This window comes from Nelusetta ayraudi, unplaced genomic scaffold (genome assembly GCF_046127955.1).
Source record: "Nelusetta ayraudi isolate G7.1 ecotype Tasmania unplaced genomic scaffold, CSIRO-AGI_Nayr_v1 ptg000019l, whole genome shotgun sequence".
NCBI lineage: Eukaryota > Metazoa > Chordata > Actinopteri > Tetraodontiformes > Monacanthidae > Nelusetta > Nelusetta ayraudi.
In genome coordinates this window covers 3,884,330-3,905,390 of record NW_027466069.1, presented here as the reverse complement: position 1 = coordinate 3,905,390, position 21,061 = coordinate 3,884,330, and the positions used below count along the sequence as shown (strand labels likewise).

The window sequence follows — 21,061 nt, the reverse complement described above, 5'->3', positions numbered from 1 at the left end:
ACGTAAAAAAGACGAACTTTCCTGAATAAAATGTGTGTGTGTGTGTGTGTGTGTGTGTGTGTGTGTGTGTGTGTGTGTGTGTGTGTGTGTGTCACAAATCCTCTTCCGTCCTCTGTTGCCGGAGTGCTAAAGCGTTACAGCGGTGCGCGCTCCCGCGAGATGTACGCCAGACTCGGCAGGCACGTCAAACTCGGCATGACACCGATAGGCAGCGGGAACGCCGAGGCACTCTGAGGTAGAGGGGCCGACGGGAAATGTAGGCGTTGGCCGTCTTCGCCAGTTAAAAAACAAAGAGGGGGTGGCCTCGAAGTTTGCATTGAAAGTGAATGTGACATGTATTTTTTTTAATAGTTATTTACAACAGAAAAAACAGGTATACAAATAGACGTAATAAAAAAGTTTTGTGAATGAAGTCTAGAGAAACTTTACTTCACAGTCGGGCGGCACAGGGAGTGTTGAAGTGTGGTGTAAGAGCGCCTCTCTTTGGAGCCACGACTGAACTGCAGGCGGGGATTTTTACTGGAGCGACCGCTTTGCATTGAGTTTGTGGTTGTGACGCGTCCAGGAAAGGAGAGGGAGCTGCGAGGACAGAAAATACAGCTATTAACACGTATGCATAATATGTTTGAGAGGATATGGACCAAAATGACTGTCTATGCATCTATCTATGCCACACATTTCTAAGGCATGAATGCATGTATCAAGCGACTACGGTAGTTGTGCTTTAAATGCTCGTGACATGTATTTTTTTTTGTTTTGTTTTGTTTAAAATCAAAACTGACTTCTTGACTTCATAAATGATTAAAAGCAGATAACACGTGTTCACGAAAACAAAACAAAATAAACAATAGATAATTAAATAAAAGCCTCCGATGTCTGACTGCACCGTGTGGCCTCCAATAGAGGCATAATAGGGGCATCCGTCCAGGAGCACCATCACCCGGGTTCTCCTGAAGGTCGGGCTGTTTGAAATGCTTCTGTGCGCCGCGGGGGGGGCGGCCCCTCCACGACTCGACATGAAAGCCATGAGTCACTCCGTCCGGTGGGAAGCAACACCAAAGAGGGTAAATGAGGAAAATGGAAATGGCCTATGGAGCCATGGGAGATGTTAGCGGTAGAATTTCTCTTCTGATATTATATGAACTCACGTTTTAAAATTCCCATATTATATCATTTTATTTTTATGCATTATTTATCAAAACCTGAGAAAAATAACAAAACCAATCGGTAGGTGAATTCAAACAAAATACACAATCTCTCCGACGAGGAAAAACGTTGCTCTAAACGAAATCAATTCGAAGAGTAAAAATACAAACGGGCAAAAAAAAAGTAGCACACGTAAAATAACACAAACGCTGATTATCAGACATTAACTGCACTCTCCGGCTTTGCTGCGTTGAACGAGACGAGCTAATGGGGAACAGGTGAGGTCAATCAGGGCGAAGAAGATTAATCAGACAAGGCGGGAAACACACAAGGGAAGAGCAAGCCCTACCGACATATGAGGGAACTGGGTTTCAAAATAAAACAGGAAGTCAAGAGACAATAAACAGAAACTAAACTAACACAAAAACCAGCACGTGACATTATATGTATCCAAAAATGCATGCATATTTAGTGCATATGTTTAGTGCAAATATGTAATGCATATTTAGTCCTGTGTGGACAGACCAAAACACAATTGGTTTTAAGCTTAGTGCTAAAATGAATCATCTCAACCGTCCAGATGTCTAGAAAGGAACAAAAACAAGGCGTGGGAATATAGTGAATCCCCTTGTGACATCACAAGGAGACAAAGAAGCCAGGTAAGAACTTTCTTTTTTTCTGAGGAGTTGTCTGACAGGTCAGAGACACAGATTACTGCTGGTTCCAGTCATTATCGGCATACTTTCAAATTGGATTTCTGCTGCACTGAAAATTTGCACCCACATAACGGGTGTTGATATGACAATAATAATAATAATAATAATAATAATAATAATAATAATAATAATAATAATAATAATAATTCAGCGGCCATTATAGTGTCACTCACAGCACCTCTACCACATCACATGCACCCAACAGTCTCACTGACTGACTGACTGACTGACCCTTAACTTCCTGCCCTCCATCAAATGTCACTTGTCTTTCATCCTGGCCTCGGAGCTTTGGTCGTCATCTTTGACATCTGTTGGAGCCACCAGCGCGCGCGCACACACACAGTGAAAGAGAGTGAGAGAGAGAGAGAGAGAGAGCGAGATGATGTGAACGACGAAAGTCAGGACAATTGTTTGTTATTGTGGTTTTAATTGTTTCAATGAAGGTTGAACAAATGCACAGGGCTTTATTAACATGCGCTGGAAAGAAGAGTCCTCTCAACCAAATGAAATCCAGAAGAAGGGGGGAAAACAGGGTTTGAAATGGACCTGTTGAATTTCCTGATGATTTATAACAAAAAATGAATATAAGATAAACACTCCGTTTGTATCCTTGTGATCAAATAGTGGCAGAAATCAGATCCCAGGAGAAGTTTGATCCGTTTTTCAGTGGTAAACAGCCGCTGCGGTGACGTGGATCCACTTGACTGAATGAAACATTGATGTATGAGTGATGAATCCCTGATGGTTTCAAACTTTCCAACTTCATTAAATACAAAGACACTGAGACCCGAGAGGATAGTCTGCTGCTTTCTGAGTGGTGGCTTAGTCAATCTTTCATCATCATTATGATGCCTAAGACACATTGATATTGATGCAAAAAAAATCTAATCTAATTCTATTTTACAAATCTAATGCCTTGCTTGTATTGGCAGACATTTCTGAAGCAAATTGAGCTAATTTGCCTTGTGTGCAACTGTATTTGGTCCTTCAGCAGAATTCAGACAACTTAGTGGAACAAAGTGCGACGACAAGACACCCCCCCGCCCCAAATCCCCTTACACAACTGAGTCTAAGGAGTCGCCGAGTCGCAGATTGATCACAGAGAAACCCTGAAGAACATGGTGTCTCCTGAGACAAAGCAGCCTTTTTTCTTTCTGCCCTGACTTCCAGCGAAATGCACCAGCCCTCCCACCCATCCCACCCCCCAAACCTCCCTGAGCGCCTTGTGGGGTGGGGTGGTGGGGGGTGGGAGGGGTGTCTTGTGATGCCGTCCAAAATAGAGAGAACAAAAGGAGAAAATGAGCTGGAGCACCATTCCCTGGGCGATTGTATGGGTGCAGCAGTAATGGGTGGGGAAGGGGTACAGAGGAAACCCTTATTATCAATCAACATGCATATTTAAAACACAATGTATGGGGGGCTTAACAGGTTTTTTTTTAGTTACAGGGCCAACGATTGTTAGCTAAGCCGTTAGCACTGAGCTACAGGAGCAGCAGCAGAAGCAACATTTTACCTTCTTTGGCGCGTCTGTGTGTAAAAAAAAAGTCAAAGAAAAAAAACGTGTTTGTGTTCCACCTGAGATCAAGAGAGCGACCATCACCTGGCACCTGGCGCACGGGTGCGAGGCTTGACATATAGCGCTCGCGTTGCCCCACCTGTTTGCTCTGTAGCCACAACAAGCTGGGCCTGTTTTGAGCACAAACACGGGCACGCTCGCGTTGCCCCTGTGTTTACCTGTAAACAGCAGACAGCCGGCAGACACGGCGGGGATGGCGCGGGCCGAAGAAGAAGCGCCTGCCTGCAGCCGAGTTGACGTCTGCGCCCAGGCCGCAGCCGCCACAGCAGTCGCCGCTAACACTGCGGTCGGCACCACAGTGTTGGTCTTTGAGCGGGAAGGTGGGGCAATCATGAGTTGCAGAGCTGCTGAAGAGGATTTCTGTTCGGGAGGTGATGATCACAAGACCCGGGAACAGATGAACATGATTATAACGTTCCGGGAAACACTGTTAAAAATACGACCCGGTGCGCCAGCTGCTTTAGCTTCGGTCACCAAAGCAGCAGCAGCAGCTGCGGGCCAGGCCTTTACAAATTTCACGGAATATTCCAAAGTCTGCTGGTAGTTTTGGAGGGAGGCAATCTAATAGACAGCACCAACAATTAACATACTTTTACTTAAATAGCTTTACTTTCACCACTTCCTAACGGACACCTCTACCACATCACAAATAATTTCAGATATTTATTTTTTTGGTCCCAATAAAATTTTAGATTGTTCAAGATGGTTTGAAACGCTGAAAAACAATCTGTTCTGTTTTTCGAAAATCTGCCACTCGTTCAGCTAATTGATTGTCATGTCTAAAAACACAGATGTGAAGGAGAACATCTAAATAAATAGAGGTAACAACCCAAAACATGAAGATAATAAAGATTTCTGTCTGATTCTGTACAGTGCCTTTCCTCATAGAGTTTGACAAACATTAAATGGAACCCAAATCTTAAGGATTAAAAAAAAATGATATATATTTATATTTATATATTTTTTTGTCATTTTTTTTTTCTTACAAAAAAAGGCTTGTCTTAATGGCTCTTTCAGGTTTTTGTAAGTTGTGAAAAACAAAATAAAACAAGAATAAAGTCAGTTTGCTGGACTGTGGTCAGAGGAGACACGCAGTTACAGCTCCGGCACAGTTTTGCAGCAGTTGCTGTCTGACGCACGCAGCTGGCTGCTGCGCTGCTGCCGCTGCACAAACTCCGAGGTCTCCTCAAAGACCTGCCCTGGGATGTGGAGCTCAGCTGGCGTGCCAGGCCGAGGAGTCTCGGCAGTGGGCGCCCCGTGCTTACCCTCCTCTTCTTCCTCCTCCTCGTAGCCGCCCAGGCTGTAGGAGTTGCAGGGCTCCAGATTGCATCCGGTCCCCGCCAGGAACTGCAGGAAGTTCTCCTCGATGGAGGCCTCTCGGCTGGGCAGCTGCTCGGCCTCGCCGGGCCCGGCCCGCTTGAAGAGGCGGGCCAGGTGGCGGGCCAGCTCCTCGCGGATCTGCCGGTTGAGGCAGCCGTAGAAGAAGGGGTTGGACGTGAAGCAGAAGTAGCCAATCCACGTCACGGCGCTCTCCAGCTGCGCCAGCAGGGCGGGCGAGGCCGATACGGCCGCCGCATACAGGTGGAAGGAGAAGTACGGCAGCCAGCAGCAGAAGAACTGGCCGCCCACCGCCAGCAGGACCACCGCCGCCTTCCCGCCGCTGAAGGTCCTCTGGGGGGTGCCGCGGGCGCCGCCCAGGCTGGCTGCCACGGTGGAGCGGCTGCTGGCCGACTCGGAGCGCTGGCGCGGCGTGTCCGTCCAGGTGGGGAGGGGCCCCTGCTGCATGGCCGCCACGCGCGCCACCTTGAACATGTTGCAGTGCACCACCAGGATGACCAGCATGGGGCACAGGAAGTAGGCGAAGGCGAAGAAGGCCATGAAGAGCAGGCGCACCGCCCGGGCCCCGGACCAGTGCAGGGAGCAGGAGTTCTGCCCCTCCAGGAGGATGAGAGGAGGCGGCGCCCCCTGCAGGTCCTCGCCGCCATCGCCCTGCAGCAGCCAGCCCAGGAGGGGCAGCGCCGACATCAGCGCCGCCTTGGCCCAGATGGCCGCCACCACCGCCGTCACCACGCCCACCGTCATCTTCACCTCGTGGCGCATGGGGTGCACGATGTAGTAGTAGCGCTCCACGTTGATGGCACAGATGGTGAGGATGCCGGCGCTCACCAGGCACACGCTCAGGCACACGTAGCCGCGGCAGAGCGCCTCGTCGGCCGCCACCGCCACGTGCTCCGACAGCATGCCCAGTGGCATCAGCACCAGCGCCGCCAGCAGGTCCACCAGGCACAGGTGGAAGACCAGAGCGAACTTGCGCAGCTGCGGCGTCCGGCCGATGACCGCCATGACGGCCAGGTTGCCCACCACCGCCAGCACGTCCATGAGCAGCATGGCGCACAGCGCCAGCGAGCGGCCCAGGTCGCCGTCGGCGCCGCCGCCGCCAAGCGTGGCGCCCGCCGCGGGGAGGCTCACATGGGTGGAGTTGGCGGGCGGCGGGTCGTCCCAGGAGGGGCCGGGCGTGACGGGGCGCTCCATGAGAGGGCGGGGCTGTGAAGAGGACGAGGAGGAGAGAGTCTGCTGGACTTCACGGGCCCATCACCCATCCTCCCCTCGTCATAGGGCGCGGCCGAGATCCTCGGGTGGTGGCGGGGTCATGGGGTCACGGCCATTGGCGGGTGAGTGTCGCTCGCCGAGACCTGAGAGAATTTTAAAGGGGAGATTATGGGAGCGTGAGACGGACGTAGTCTTTAGTTGGTCTAGTTTGTTGTCCTACACACTTTTGGGAGTTTGTATTGAAGATAAAGAGAAAGTCTGATTTATTTGAAGCTGCTAGTTAGACTGGAACTAAAGATTTCTTGTACAAAAAAACAGTAAGAAAAAACAGAAACACATGACCAGAAAGGGCCTGAAGGGCGGCAGTCTGAAGATTTTGGAAGATTTTACACTCCAATGACAGGAGGTAAAAAAAAATAATAAAAAAAACTGTGTTTCAGTCAGTCTGAGCTACTGCTGCTTCAAACTGGGGCCCAATCGGGGGGGAAAGAAATCATAGCAGGCAATACAAAAATAAAGAAACAAAACCCCCGCTGGGACGCAGCTTTGGCCTCGCACTGCAGCTGTGAAGCCCTCAGACTCGGTGGAGCTCGCGGTCGCTCGCATCTGGGATCAGAACTGACTTTCACTTTTGACATCTGCATCCTCAGATGTGTGTTTCCAGGGCAGCCAGCGGCCGCGGGGGAGAAACTCAAAAGTGTAGCGTGGACCATATGTCCCCCTTCAACACAGCCGAGGCACTGGATGATAATTTGCAGAACGTCGAAGCGTTCGGCTGAAGTGACGTGAGGAGAGGACGGACTCGTCTCCGGGGAATAAACATAAAATGTCCAACTATTAAATTGTTTTTTTTTTGAAGAATGCTTTATTTTTATTTATTTATTTATTTATTTTTTCTCCAATTTTTACAATTGTTTTACACTTCTGACTTGTCGAGGCCCCATACTGTGTTTACCGTCACAACCTTACCTGGACACAACCCCACACACACTCTCTCACACACGCACACACACATGCGAAAGCAGTGCAAAACAGGTGCTGCACCTTTGGTACATTTCCAAAAACCCTTGTACACCTGCATGTGCAAGTTTTCCATTTCATAACTGTGACAGTATTTACCCCCGCGAGGCGCCCGTTCCCCTCCGTAGGCCCGGAGCACAACAAGCACCTGACAGACACGAGTGGACGGCCTCCGCTGATGAGGTCAAAGGGTTACAGTCACCTTCAGCGCCAATAAGAAAGAACCGCAAAAACAACAAATCAACTTAATGTTGCCGTGGTGAAGCGCTGCGGGGATTCTTAGTCTAATCAGCATTGATTGCCGCTGAGTCCAGGGTCACTTAAACCAAACAATCCAAGTGCTGCATCACGAAATATTCCGGTTCAGTTTAGCCATACTGAGAAAAAAAAAGCAAGCTTCAAAAATGAAAAGAAAAATTTTGAAGTAATAAAAAAGCAGTAAAACAGAAGTTTAGATACTGGATCAGACTCGTGAGGCAACGTTTCTTCCGTTTCTTGCAGTCGATTCCGTGGAAGCAGCACAGCAGCACAGCGCATAGTCAGGACCGTGCACATGACACAGAGTTCTAGCAAAAAAACACATTTTTGTCCCCGGCAGCAGCCGCAGCAGCAGCAGCGAGAGGCATCCAGGAGTTTAACATCCAGAAGCTGCCGGAGGAGGTGGATACACTCAGACCGAGTGACGGAGGTAAGTCACAGATCTCTTCCCACCTTTTTTCCTGCATCCTAACTTCCACATCAGAGAATAGTAAGCGCACACGCACACGCACACACGCACCGCTAGGAGATGCGAGCAGCTGACCTACCTCTCGCTTCCTGCCTCCTGTGCAGGTTTCAGAGTCTGCCGACGGAGAGAGCGACCTGTTTCGCTTCCTCTCCCACACACACAGCAAACGCACAGTGACACGCCACACGCGCACACAAGCACGTCACCGGCGGGGGAGGGTGGGCGAGGGGGAGGAGGAGAGGGAGGAGGAGGACGAGGAGGAGCGGGGGGTGCTCCTGCGTCGCCTCCTCACCTGGACCCTTTCATCTCATCATCACTGGCCCACCGTTCACAAAGTGACTGCCAACCCCCCCCGCGCCCCATCCCCTTCCTTTCACTACACAGCCACACACACACACACACACACATGCACACGCACACCCTCGACCCTGGTCCCCTCCAGCCAAGTCTTCAGTCCAGGTGGTAGAGCAGCAGCAGCAGTAGCAGCGGCAGAAGGAAGAACAACACCAAACATATGATACAAGGGCTTCTGTCTTGTAGCATGTGACATACACACACACACACACACACACACACACACACACACACACACTGGGCTACTGCAGAGCCGTGCAGAGCAGACAGGCAGACAGGCAGGCAGGCAGGCAGGCGGCGGCTGCGTTGACGGCGGCGGCTGGGAAGGCAGCCGCGCAGCCCCCTCCACTGGGTCTTAGTGCCTTTGCATCCTCCCAGCATCTCATTCAGCCGGTTCGTCTCAGGTGGCACCAACAACCTGCATCCAATAAGTGAGGGAGAAACAGGGGGCTGGGGATGAAAAAACAAACAAACCAAACAATCTCTCCATGGATTGGAATTCCTCTAATTCTCTGTCCATCGGAGAAAAGCCGCCTCACGCGGGCAGATTACTGGTTTGTGAAAGAATCCCGGCGGTTGATGTTAATGAGCCGAGATTAGCATCTAGGAAAAGCCACACGACATGCATGACACGCTCACCCAGAGTGTTTTTAGCCCAGAGGATTGAGTTTGTTTACGGTGTGAGGCGTCGGATCGAAGCCATTGTGCACTGCAGATATTAATCTCTGGCGTGTTGCAGGAGCCCCAGCAACCCCCTCACAATATTTTGTCAACAGCAGAGTTATTGAGTGAGTGACATTATTGAAGTGAGATTAGGGGGCTAAACAGGTATTTCAAAGGAGGCATATATCGATGAGAAGATGCTAAAAGATTTTTTGAAATGATCATGAAGGGCCTTAGTTTTTTTGAAGGTTTTAAAGCTGTTAACTGAGATTAATAAGATAAAAAGTCAATGTTTAAAATGACAATAATATGCATGTAATTGCATATTTTCGCTAGCATCTTTGTCGTGCGGATTTAATTGCGACTCGGCAGGAGTTTTTTTGTGCTTGTACATACATACAAGTTTATGAATTGCTCAAGATACAAAACCACAGTGGAAAGGAAATATGAAATGTGAAATGACACAGATGAAATAGTTGTAATAATAAATTGGACCTCAGCTTCTTGGAATTTCATCTTTTTTACTTTAAATTTTAAGTACAAGCAGGATTGGGGGGGAAAAAAAATTGTTCGATTTGACGGAACCCCCCCGAAAACCGTGACAGACTTGGGGCTGGTGCCCTGCTCTCGATCGCACCAGCTGTCTAACCTATCGCAACCCAAAAACGTCTAAATTTAGAACACGTCTGGCCCACTTCCTGCACCTCGGCACAACAAAACGAGCACGTTTCGGTGTCAGCGAGGGAGAGGACCGCGTCACTCCGATCAGCGCAACAACCCTTTACAGACAGACAGAGGGGGAGTCGCAGTAATAGTACCCATTTGGCTGATTTAATAATAGTAACGTGCTTTGGACACAACAAGTAACCTTTTGACGTATGGAGGTGGCTGTTGTATCTGTCAACTGGGCCTTTTTTTCCCCACTTTTTTTTTGTTGCTCTCCATAATTCCCCTCTGTGTATTCCCTTTGTCTCGCCGTTTTATTATTAGGTTTCCCTCGTCTCAGTCGACGCTCTGAAAATTGCTTATCCCCTCCCTCAGGATTCGCATGAATGGGCAACACATCAGCGTGTGACATCTCTCTTTCATGCGCTGTGTTTTCTAGCCGGAATCCATTCATTGGACGAGTGAGAGAGGGAGAGAGAGAGAGAGAGAGAGAGAGAGAGAAAAAAACATGAGGTCATGAGTCACCATTCTGTCTCTCTGGAATCAATCAAGGCGCTCATTTATAGGCGATTGGTCAAAGTCATTTGTGGCCGCTCCGAGATAAGGTGAGGTGCTGGCCCCTCCCACCACCTATTTACAGGATAAATGGAATCAAACCGAAAAGTGTTGCAGTGTTGTTTTGGCATCGACCCTCGCCGAAAAAGCCTCAGTGGCAAAAAATAAATAAAAAAAAGATGGAAATCTCCTCCGGAATGGTTATTTATGTACATACAAAAAATGCTTTATTAACGATGATGACGAGGGATGACGCTTTGAAGGCAACCGGAGCACAGCGGAGTCTTTCTTCTTGTTTGTTAACGTGTCTGCTGCCCTTCAAGCTCTGGTGTTGCGTTTTGTGCGTGCGTGCGCGTGTGTGCGTGTGTGCGTGTGTGTCCTGTGACTGAGCTCGTGTCTTGAGGTGTTGAATAACGACAGAAATAGCAGATACTTGCTCACGCCGGCAGCGCTAATCACAGGGGAGAGGGGGGGAAATACAATGGTTTCCACGGCAACCCCCGACTTCAGCCTCCCCACCTTCCACTCGCGCCCCTTCTTACCCTCCTCCTCCTACTCCTCCTCTTCCTCCATCCCCTCCCACCCCAGTTTCTCCTCTACAGTTTCTCTGCAGCGTACACGTGTAACACACACACACACACACACACATACACACACACACACACGCACACACACACACACACACGCAGAGAGAGGCTGTCAATGATTATTCTCACCCTTGGCGTTTCTTGCTTTTTCTCAGGGAACACAGGTGGGATGCCTCACGCTCAATTACAGCTGCTATTCAGACTCTGGTTTCTACAGTGCAATGTCAGGCCGCACCAGTAGGAGGAGCTCTTACGACTGTTGTGAACTACTAAAGGCGGCTGCTCAGGTCCTCTCCTCGCCAGGCCTCGCTACCACTTGATTCACGCTCGCAGGCCAGTCGGTCCTGGACGTAAACACACTGTTGTCGGAAATCTCCCGTGCCAACAAGCGTTGGACGTGTGTGAAATTTTGATCCTAGGATGCCGAAGGCAGTCAGTCGCTGCAGACAGCGCAAACATCTGTGCTGCAGGCGCGGCTATTTTTGATATTTTGTTGGGTCTGAATAGGCTTATAGGCTTAAGTGACTTAAGTCCTGCACTTATGATGTTACTGGGTGTCAATCACCCCGATACATTCACACAATATAAAAAATAAAAATAGAACAGAGTCACCCACTAGAGCGCAGTGAAAAACTGTTTCCCTCTCTCCCATCACCAGCAACACCTGTCACTCGTCTGCAACCACTTTACCTTAGCCAACCATTACGCCACCAAGTGGTCGGAGGACAGTAGTGCCCAGTGAAGCCTCGTCTGGTGTCTGCATGTCCAGAACTTTGTAAAAATCAATCAGCAATCAAGTGTACCTGATTTATTTTGTTAAATTGTTTCTATGTGTATAGATGAAAATCCGTTTATTTATGTCATCTTTGTAGATTTCCCTTTTAACACACGTTCAGGATAATAAAGGGAAAGATTTTAGTATGTATGTATACATAAATGTGTGTGTGTATCTGAGTTATTAGAATTTTACAGGAAAATAAAACAATAAACTGATTTGATTATTGTCTGAATTATTCTTCTCATTCTCACCTCGGGCTTGAAACAGATGGGAAACATGATTTTGGACTTCCTATTGGGGATCCTGGGGAAACCTGCCCAGGTTTGATTTACCACTGTGACTCTCTGAAGTGTCAGACAGACATTCTGTTGGTCTCTCTGTTGGTTCCAGGTTGCTTCTGTCAGCTTTTCCAACACTCCTCTTCTCTGGAGCCCATCATCACACAGAGCCTGCAATACAAACAAACTAGAGCTGTTACATGAAACAAATAAATTCAATACCAGGAATAAACAGAATTGGTTTCAAATATTTGAACCTGAACTCCAGCGTCCAAAAATCACTTTTACTTTAACTTAACTTATCAAGTGGGCTGGAAAAACGCATCGAGTCCACGGATGCTCAGTGACTCTTTTCGCTGGCGCACATTTTATTGTGAGAACATCATGACCCCTTTCCAAGTCACAGCGGTGGGTTTTCTTTGTCTTGTTGTTTTTGTTGTTGTTGTTGTTGTTGTTGTTGTGTTGGTTTTCTCTCGCTCAGCGGCTGTGAGCAGGTTTTAGTCAGCAGACAGACTCATGTTTTAGATTTCTTTGATTATTGCAAGGGACATTTCCTCCAGAGTGTGTGTGTGTGTGTGTGTGTGTGTGTGTGGGGGGGGGGGGGGGGGGGGGGGGGGGCTGACTTGGGAACACGCAGTTACTTTTTCAGTGAGTGGTGAGATGTCCTCGCATGAATCACAAATGGCCGGCTGGGGATTTGCGCTGCTGCGTGACATAACCTCTACCTCCAGGAGGCAGTGAAAAAATAAAAAAAAACACTTTGATACTTGATTTGTCATCACTGCTGTGTAACTTCATATTTCTCGGTGGTGATACAAGAACTGGCGGACCCGAAACGCAGACGCAGGCACAAAGTGAGCAGTTAAAAATGTTCTCCTTTTTTTTTTTTGCAGCATCTAGGAAACAGGTAGGCGAGGAAGGTTAGCAGAGCAGCAATGATGATTTTGAGAGACAAATTTCTTCTCTTAAATTGTCAAAATAGTGTTTTGGAAAGGCAACATTCTGTTACTTTGTGCAGCACAACCTCTGATCACTTTCTTGGACTGGACGGCTGTGGTTCTGAGGACATCCTTTCTAAAATAAAAATTAAAAAAAGCTTCCATCTGATTGGTCCCCTGGCAGTAAAGCAGGTTTGGAAGGATGGTTAGTGACTCTTGAGCTGGAGTTCAGAGTTGAGGTGGTTGGGAGGGAGCATGTGAACGATCACGCAGGTCGTCCCCATCGGACTGCCTGCTGGGCTGAGGCGTGATGTAACAAGACGCTCCTCTGTCTCGAAGCACGAGGGCAGATGCTCCCGCCTCCCATGTATCCCTGTAGTATGTAAAGAAGAGAGGCTCTGAGTCAGCTCGCTAGTACGCTTTAAAAAAAAGGCCTTTTGTTGTCTTCATGGATTGACTCATGAGCTCCACTACAATGTAAACACTTGATTGCCCACCAAAAGATAAAATCTGTCTGTCTGACTTTCTAAGAATCTAAACAGTGACAACCATGCTTTTTTTTTGTGCTTTGCATCAGAACAACAACAACAATACTTCATTGTGCTTTAAAGGAAGCATCAGGTTGTTGTACAAAAAATGTAGAGAGAGTGGGGGGGTGGGGGGAGGCAGGGGTGAATAAAGAGAGAGAGAAGAAGTCAGAGTGACATTTATAAATCTCAATTACCATTGTAGTTACTTTAAAAAAAAATATGTGTATATATATATATATATATATATATATATATATATATATATATACTTTTTGAGCTATAAAATGGCCTAAATCTAAAGGTCCAGCAAGTAAGACATAGCACCATCTACTGGTAACTAAGAACATTGCAGACAAAGTTAATGTTGCTCCCTTTTTTCTGATAGGTAAAAATCAGTGACCCCTGATGATGTCCATGGTCTGGGCTAGTGTATATATGCACCGCTACAACATGGAAAATAAACTCAAATGTTTTTATTAATCATTCTTTTAATTAGACTAAAAACATACATGTCCTCTTTTCATTGTAAAGCCTGTACATTCTGATAAACTACAGGGCTTTACTCCACAATTCCACAGTCAACACTGCAGTGAGTGACCAACTGCTCTTTCAATACATAAGACAATGAGCAACAACAACAACAACAACAACAACAACAAGTGATGCTGAAAACTGCAGTGATTGCAGCCCCTCACAGAGACTCAGCAGGCTGGGCAGCTGATTAACGACCCAATCGTCACGCCGCTGGGGAGCTGAGGCCAACACCGTAAATTACCCATCATCCATCACTCTTCAATATGGACAGCATAATTAGTAACACCCCCGCACCCTCCTCCCTCCCTCCCTCCCGCCAGGAAGCCCGAGCTCAGCGGAATGAGACAGGACGTCAATCTGCACCATCACACACACGGGAGCCGCTGATCTGATGTATCTTTTATTTATCTTTTGTGCATTTTTCACCCCAGGCTTCACCTGCCTCAGTTTGAGCAGCGGCAGACCGGATTTTAAGGTCACTCAAAGGAAATTAACAAAAATGTGTAGTTGTTACATTTTTTTTACCCTGCTGTTGTTGTTTTTAAATCAGAATACATTCTAAAGAAGGGATATTAGTAAAAAGGAGGACTGTTTTAAACAGAAGGGGCTCAAGTGAGAGAAAATACAAATTTCCTATTTAGCCAGGACTTACAGTGTTTGCAGGTGAAATTTCTCTCACTCCACCGCTATCGTTTCTCTAAAGCCCTTTTCCCACTGGCCAAAAAACCCCTTTAAACCCGCTAACAATCGGTATTTGGTGTCAGTGTGAAAGGCTCACCGACCTGCGTCAAACAACCCGGCAAGCGACCCGGGTAAAAATCGTCTTTAATCGGCTCGGCTCCGATCGGCTCGCAGTGGGAAAGCCAGACCCGCGTCAACCTGCTAATTATGTGATGATGCAACTTAACATAACCCAACATAACCCAACATAACTAGACCAGTATCAGTTAGACAGGGACAAACTTTAACTTAGTCTGAACAAACGATGACTAACAACAGCTGAAATACAAAAAATGCATTGTAGCATGTAAATATAATCTTTGCCATGATGTCACTCACGTTTTTGTTGTGTTTCTTGTTGTTTTTTTTTGTTTTTCACTCCGCTGCCCGTGAAAGCCACAGAGTGATTTGTGACACAGTTGTTGTTCGTTCTGCGCTATTATTTCACACAGCACAAGTCATTCTCCACACTTGGACAGCTGAAGGAAAGGCATTAGTCACTCACAACACGCCGCGATGAGCATGAGGTGACAGGAATAGTCACGGAATACGTATTCATGATGAGCAGTGCAGTGGCGACAGCCTGTCTGAGGCCGAGCACTCCCAGCAACGCAGCCAAAGAAAAGCAGCGTCACCTGCAGGGCGGCAGCTTCACAGTCAGTGCACAGGCTTGCGTGTATACATTTCTATGCAGTCTTGCCTCTGCGGTTTGGTCGTACTGAGCAAGAGGCTCTGTGTTGTGATGCGGACAGATGCGGACAGATGCTGAGTTAATAATGCCGGCCAGCTGTCAGCAGCCTTGAGGGTGAGAACCTGGAGCCTGGCCAGGCTGCAACAAACAAAAACAGCTTGTTGTGTCCAATATCCAACACGAAAACCGTGTGCGCAAAGTGAGACAGGGGGAAAAATGTTATTTTAGTTTAATTGTTTGCACAAGGACCTTATTTGTCCCCGTCGATGAGCACGCAGCTGTGCAATGACAGCAGCAGCGGCGGTGATGATGACAATCCACCCGCATTAAACACATGTTTTCCAGGAAACATCCGCACACGCAGAGCAGGGAGCTTTGATTAACAGGAAACGGCAGGAGGGGTTCTCCAAATCCCTCAGAGCTTAGACCACAGCCGCTCTGGATAGGCAAGATTAGGAGCCTATGACACGGCGTGAAACAAATCTGTCTCGCTGTTCGGGCCGCGGTCCGCGGAACACTGGCTGGACAATGGGCCGCAGTTACTGAGACACAGCTGCAGGGCCAAGCCTCCCGATTGTAGCGGTCATGTGACTCGTAATGTGAGTCGATGGATACCCGGAAGGGTGGAAGAAATCCAGAGTATGTAAGACATACATACATACGTACATACATGTAAACTAAAGTTATTTGTCAAAAGATATGGCTGTCCTTTTTCATGGCACTGGGTGAGTGTCAGGCGGCACTTGATTGCTGGAGATGAGCTGCAGGTGAGTGTCATCAGGTGAGTGAGGGCAGGTGTGCAGAAGTGGAAAACTACTGAGTGCCGGTGAGGAAACGAGGAGACAGTGACAGTTGACAAAACATTCAGGGAGAACTCAGTAATTGGAGACCAGTGGAACAACCGATTGTGTGTGTGTGTGTGTGTGTGTGTGTGTGTGTGTGTGTGTGTGTACTGTAAATGTACATGTATGTATGTATGTATGTATGTATATATGATGTATATATGTATGCGTGTATATATATATATAATGTGTGTGTGTGTGTGGGTGTACATATATATATATATACATACATCAATATATACTGTATGTATGACACATATGCACATATAGGAATTGGCCTGTGTCTCAGAAGATGACAGATGACTCATTTATGAGTGTTAATAAAATAATTAGTATGTCTCTCGCTCTCTCTCTCTCTCTAATAATAATATGTATATATGTATATATATATATATACATATGTGTGTGTGTGTGTGTGTGTATATATGTATATATATATATATATATATATATATATATGTATATATATATATATATATATATATATATATATATATATATATGTATGTTATATATATATATATATATATATACATGTGTGTGTGTGTGTGTGTGTGTGTGTGTGTGTGTGTGTGTGTGTGTGTGTGTGTGTATATATATATATATATATACATATATGATATACATAATAATTAGGAATATGGCTCTTCACTTTATATTCCTTCATCATCATCAGCATTGTCATTGCGATCTGTTTTTTTGTGCAGCATGAGCCCTCGTCTCTCTGCTCTCGTCCTTGTTCACATCAGCTGTCTGAGCGTCCAGTCCGGGCCGGACCAGTCTGGCACACAAGGCCAAACTGCACCTGAATTATAGATACGTCCTCCGGCAGCACACTTAATGACTCATCGGCCTTCCCATCACACGCCGCCGCCAGGCACCGGCAGCCGTTATGTAACAGCCACAAAAGGCCACGTCTGGCCCAGAGTGCGGAGCGGCAGCTCTGACAGCAGGTTGGAGCTCGGGGAGAAGAGAGAGAGAGGGGGGGGGCTACAGTAGGTGTTTGAAACGCTCCTCCTGACATCAGAGCCGAGAGTCCGAGAATGAGGCGTCAGTCTGAACCAATCAGAGGTTCTGTCAGGGTTTTGTTTTGGCTGCCTCTCTGGATCAGGGCCAAGAGGCGATGATGAGTGATGACATCATCCCATCAGAGTGTCTCATCTAGTGTTAGAGGGCGAAAATAAACGTGCAAGAGACAAATTGCTGCACTTCATGTGGACGAGATGACTTTCTTTCTAGCAGGAAGGCAGGAGCATCTTGACAGCTCAGCGGTTTCTCCCTCGTCCGGAGGTTGTCTCTGCTCTGCCGCCTCTCACATGGATTCCCCTGCGTGTGTGCGGCGTGCTCCATTATTTACACCCCCGGAACTAAATAAGTCAAAAGGGCCTAGTGTTGGCAACACTGATCCAATCATGCGACTGGGCCCTTGAAGGACGTCCTGTCCAGCTTCGTCCCCCCGCCCCGCACCCTACCACCTGCTCGACCTTCTCACCCCCCTCCCCTCCGCACTTCACACCAGGACGTTGCAAGTTCACGCCTCCGGGTCGTGCGCCCTCCTGCGGGTCGCGCTTTTGGAGCCGCTCGGCCTCCCTAATTGCTCTTCCTCCCTGTATCGACTCACTCTCCACCCCGCCCTCCCCCTTTATAATGTTGTGTTTCCTTATTTAGCTCACTGGGGTTGAGGAGAGACGTGATGCACAACTCGCCCGAGATTTCCTTTCACACTCAGGCTCAGGCGTTTCTTCCCCGTTCCTCACCAGGCAGTTCCTGCGTTACGTAAGCTCCTGCTTCTTATTTCTGCTCGTCCTACAGAAACGTGCCCATCCCCAGACACGACGGGATGTTCAAACACGAACTGCCTCTGCTCCTTGCGTGCCTTGCCTGCGCTCCTCTTGGCCTCATTACGGCGCTCCACTCCAAAAAAAAAAGGAAAAAAATGCACGCAGATGCAATTTTCTGTCTCCCCTGCAGCTCCATCTTTGCCGTTTGACCCGAGCTAGTAGTGGGCGTGGTGGGGAGAACTACAGTTAGTAATAATTGCTGTGCTGTGTAACCTTATGTACAGATGTATGTGTAGTTTTAGAATCATCAAATGGCATCATATAAAATCTCTGATGAACCTTCAGTCAGATTCTCCTCTGATCTCCTCTCTCGCATTATGTCCGATATGTAAATTTCGGTGATTTGTGAATTGTCCTGTATCTTGAATAAAAATTGAATTGAATTGAATTGAATTGAATGAAACAGTGGTGCCGTGGTTAGCTATGGGACAAGAACTTTGTGGGTTCGATTCCAGGCCTGTAGCCTTTCTGTGTGGAGTTTGCATATCCTCCTGTGTGGGTTCTCTCCAGGTTGAGGTGAATTGGGAACTCTAAATTGTCCGTAGGTGTGTGTCTGTGAGTGCGAATGCTTGTTTGTCTTTGTTTGTCTCTATGTGGGCCTGCGACTAAACTGGCGACTTGTTCACGGTGTGACCCTGCCTTCACCCTATGACAGCTGGGATAGGCTCTAGCAGACCCCCACAACCCTGAGTTCAGAAGAAGCGGTTTTGAAAATGGATGGATGGATGAATTGAATTGAATTCAATTAAGTCCCTCCACAAGTTCACCATCCCAACCTGTCCATTCTGACTCGACAGGCTCATGGCAACAAAAACACGAGTGGGTCTCTGCGAATGAGCCCTCTCAGCCAAGCGATGAGCTGGAGCGCTGCACCTCTCTGACAAACAGTCACAACGGTTCCGGAACAGAGAGTCAAGAGAGTGTTGCTGCAGAATCACAAGATGTACCTGCAGCCATTTCCAAACGTCAGAACTCACATTACTGCTCCCCGGCTGTGTTTGAATTCCTGAGTCGGACACAGGGAGCGGGAGACTTTGAAAGCGGTGAGTCACCGACTATTTCCAGTCTTTTCCCTGTCTTCTCTGGAAGGGTGAGGGGTGGGGGGTTGGGGGGCTCGTCTTGTTGACTGAGCACAGGAGCAGCGGCTCTCGCTGCCAAACGCAGAGGGGGGACCAGGATTTTCCCACATTGTTAATTAGTAAGCATATCGTCTGAGCCCGTCGGGAGCGAACAGCCAGCATCGAATCCTGCGTCTTTTACCCTGAGGGAAGGATTAGCAAGTATTAGAGATGGCACAGAAAGGGAAATCCCTTGTCTGTATGTCTGTCTGTCTGTCTGTCTGTCTGTCACCATCCCTTTGCTTTCGTTAATTAAACAAGAAGATATTTGAATTTTTTCAGTTTTTTTTTTTTTGCAGTTGTTTTTTATTTCAAGTAGAAGACATGGTGATGCACTTCTAATAAGATTTAGACCAGCTGCATTATTATACGATTGCGTTGTGACCTGTATTTGTCCTGCAGTTTGTGATAAAAGAGGCCCGCAAACTCTAATTACATGCAGGTATTGATTTGCATTTACAGTTGGCACAGAAGTCAATTACACACACAAAAGGTAATTAAAAAGCAATACTCAATAATTAAAACAACTCCATATTCTTGCATGTCAATCATGTAAAGGAAATGAAAGAAAAACGCGCCTTTTTTCTGTTTGCGCCCCTGTTGTGCAACCAGCTGCGGGGCTAATGTGCGCGGTCAGCATGATACGTTTGTTGCAGCCACTTCTCGTGATGCATGTTGTGGAAAACCAATCCCAGTGTGTGTTTAGCGTGTCAGGGGAGGAGCCAGGTGGAGCTTGGAGAGAGCCAGCGGCATGTAAACATCATGTGCAGCAGAGGTATCAGGCTTCGCCACGGAATAAAACCACTGTTACTGACATACAGCAGACACAACAGAGTTTAAACTGAAAAAAGTATATATTTATTTTAATCTAGAATGGCTGGGTCATCTGATTTGAAGAAACAGCATCCTGTTTTTACTGTCGCAAATGCGGCAGTGACTCAAAAATGTTTGCCATCAGCAGGTTTGCAGGAGGTGGAAGTGATCGAGAAGCCAATCCTGTAAAACTTTCCATGTGCACTTTTACAGGGTCATCACTGTTATCGCTTTCTGGCAGAGACTCGGGCATCTGCTCCGGGAAGGCCCACACTGAACAGGTTACAAGGAGGTAGAGGAGATGAGAGGAGAGGAGGCAGCTGGGGCCACCTCAGATTTACCAACCAGCCAAAACAGTCGACCAAAGGCCGCGGGCGGTTGCCAGGCAACACTATCCCTATCGCAGCAGGAAGCAGAGTTGCACAAAAAAAACATTAATCACTCTCAGCAGCGCCGTCTCACGAAAAGTCCCAGTGCTGCACAAGCTGCGGCCGGACGCCCGTTTCCAGTCGCACCAGTTGGTTCCATTTATTTACCAGCAATCACGCTCCCAGCAGCGTGAGACCGCCGCTGCCGGCCTTCAGCCAGCAGGTGTGTTTGCACAACTAATGAAAAAACAATTCTGAGGTTGTTCTATTTTTGGGCTGCAGTCTGCGGCCAGCATATTTGAACAGTCTGAGAAATATATATTTTTTAATATTATTTTCATGCGGGGAAAGACCTTTGTCGGTTGTGTGCTTGGAGAATTTATTTGGCTGCAAATTTCCTTAAAAACAAATCCTGAGGGATGCCCGCCTCCTGCGCAGCCCGCCTTCAATCTGTTCCTCTCACCTGCCAAAGCCTGTTCTTTTAAAGTTCCTGCAGCTTCATCTGCAGCCCGCTCTCTGCAGTCTCCCGCAGTTGGAACCAAAAAGACCAAATAGGCTTGAACCTCAAGTGCTTGAGAAACAATTAGCGACAGAAGATGCTGCATCTCCGGCTTCGTCCTCTCACTGGACTTTGGTTAGGAGCCAAATGAGTCTGAGCTCAGGATCAGAGCAGCAATGAGACAGGGATGTAATTTAAACTGTGATTTCAGGGCTAGGTCAATAATTAAATAATCCTAATTACAGCCATGCATGCCAGTGTGCTCAACACGCTGATGTAACCTCCTAAGCGCAGGGTCTCAAGGACGAGCGGCGCACGCTTTTATGTAACATTTCGGAACAAAGTCGTGATTCACCAAAGTCCCATTAACCTCTTGAAGCCACGGACGTATATTGTAAATGCTTTCTGGTGGAGCTCTTGAGTAGGAGTCTATTCTGGTGTAACAGCACACTGGCAACCGACGGCCTCTCGCAGCTTTAGCCAAAACCAGGCTTCCTGTGAAAGAATCTGTGAATTGAGGAGAACCCAGAAAAAAAAAAGTCGCCGAGGCA

At 47.5% G+C, this 21,061-nt stretch overlaps 1 protein-coding gene across 2 annotated transcripts; it reads right to left on the bottom strand.

Moving 5' to 3' along the window:
- Window positions 1–2,268: 2,268 nt before the first annotated feature.
- gpr61 (G protein-coupled receptor 61) lies at window positions 2,269–7,956 on the bottom strand. Of its 2 annotated transcripts, none has more exons than XM_076026457.1 (3): window positions 7,815–7,956; window positions 3,691–6,131; window positions 2,269–3,660 (listed from the first exon to the last, which is right to left on the bottom strand). In XM_076026457.1, exon 2 carries the CDS (start codon window positions 5,968–5,970, stop codon window positions 4,534–4,536), a length of 1,437 nt encoding a protein of 478 aa, XP_075882572.1. In that variant the 5' UTR covers window positions 5,971–6,131; window positions 7,815–7,956; the 3' UTR covers window positions 2,269–3,660; window positions 3,691–4,533. The 2 variants fall into 2 exon arrangements, with proteins under 2 accessions (XP_075882572.1, XP_075882573.1); XM_076026458.1 differs by lacking the exon at window positions 7,815–7,956 and adding an exon at window positions 7,108–7,780.
- Window positions 7,957–21,061: the final 13,105 nt, after the last annotated feature.

Excerpts from the sequence above, each read along its gene's own strand:
- gpr61 (XM_076026457.1), bottom strand. The coding sequence starts at position 5,970 with ATGGAGCGCCCCGTCACGCCCGGCCCCTCCTGGGACGACCCGCCGCCC.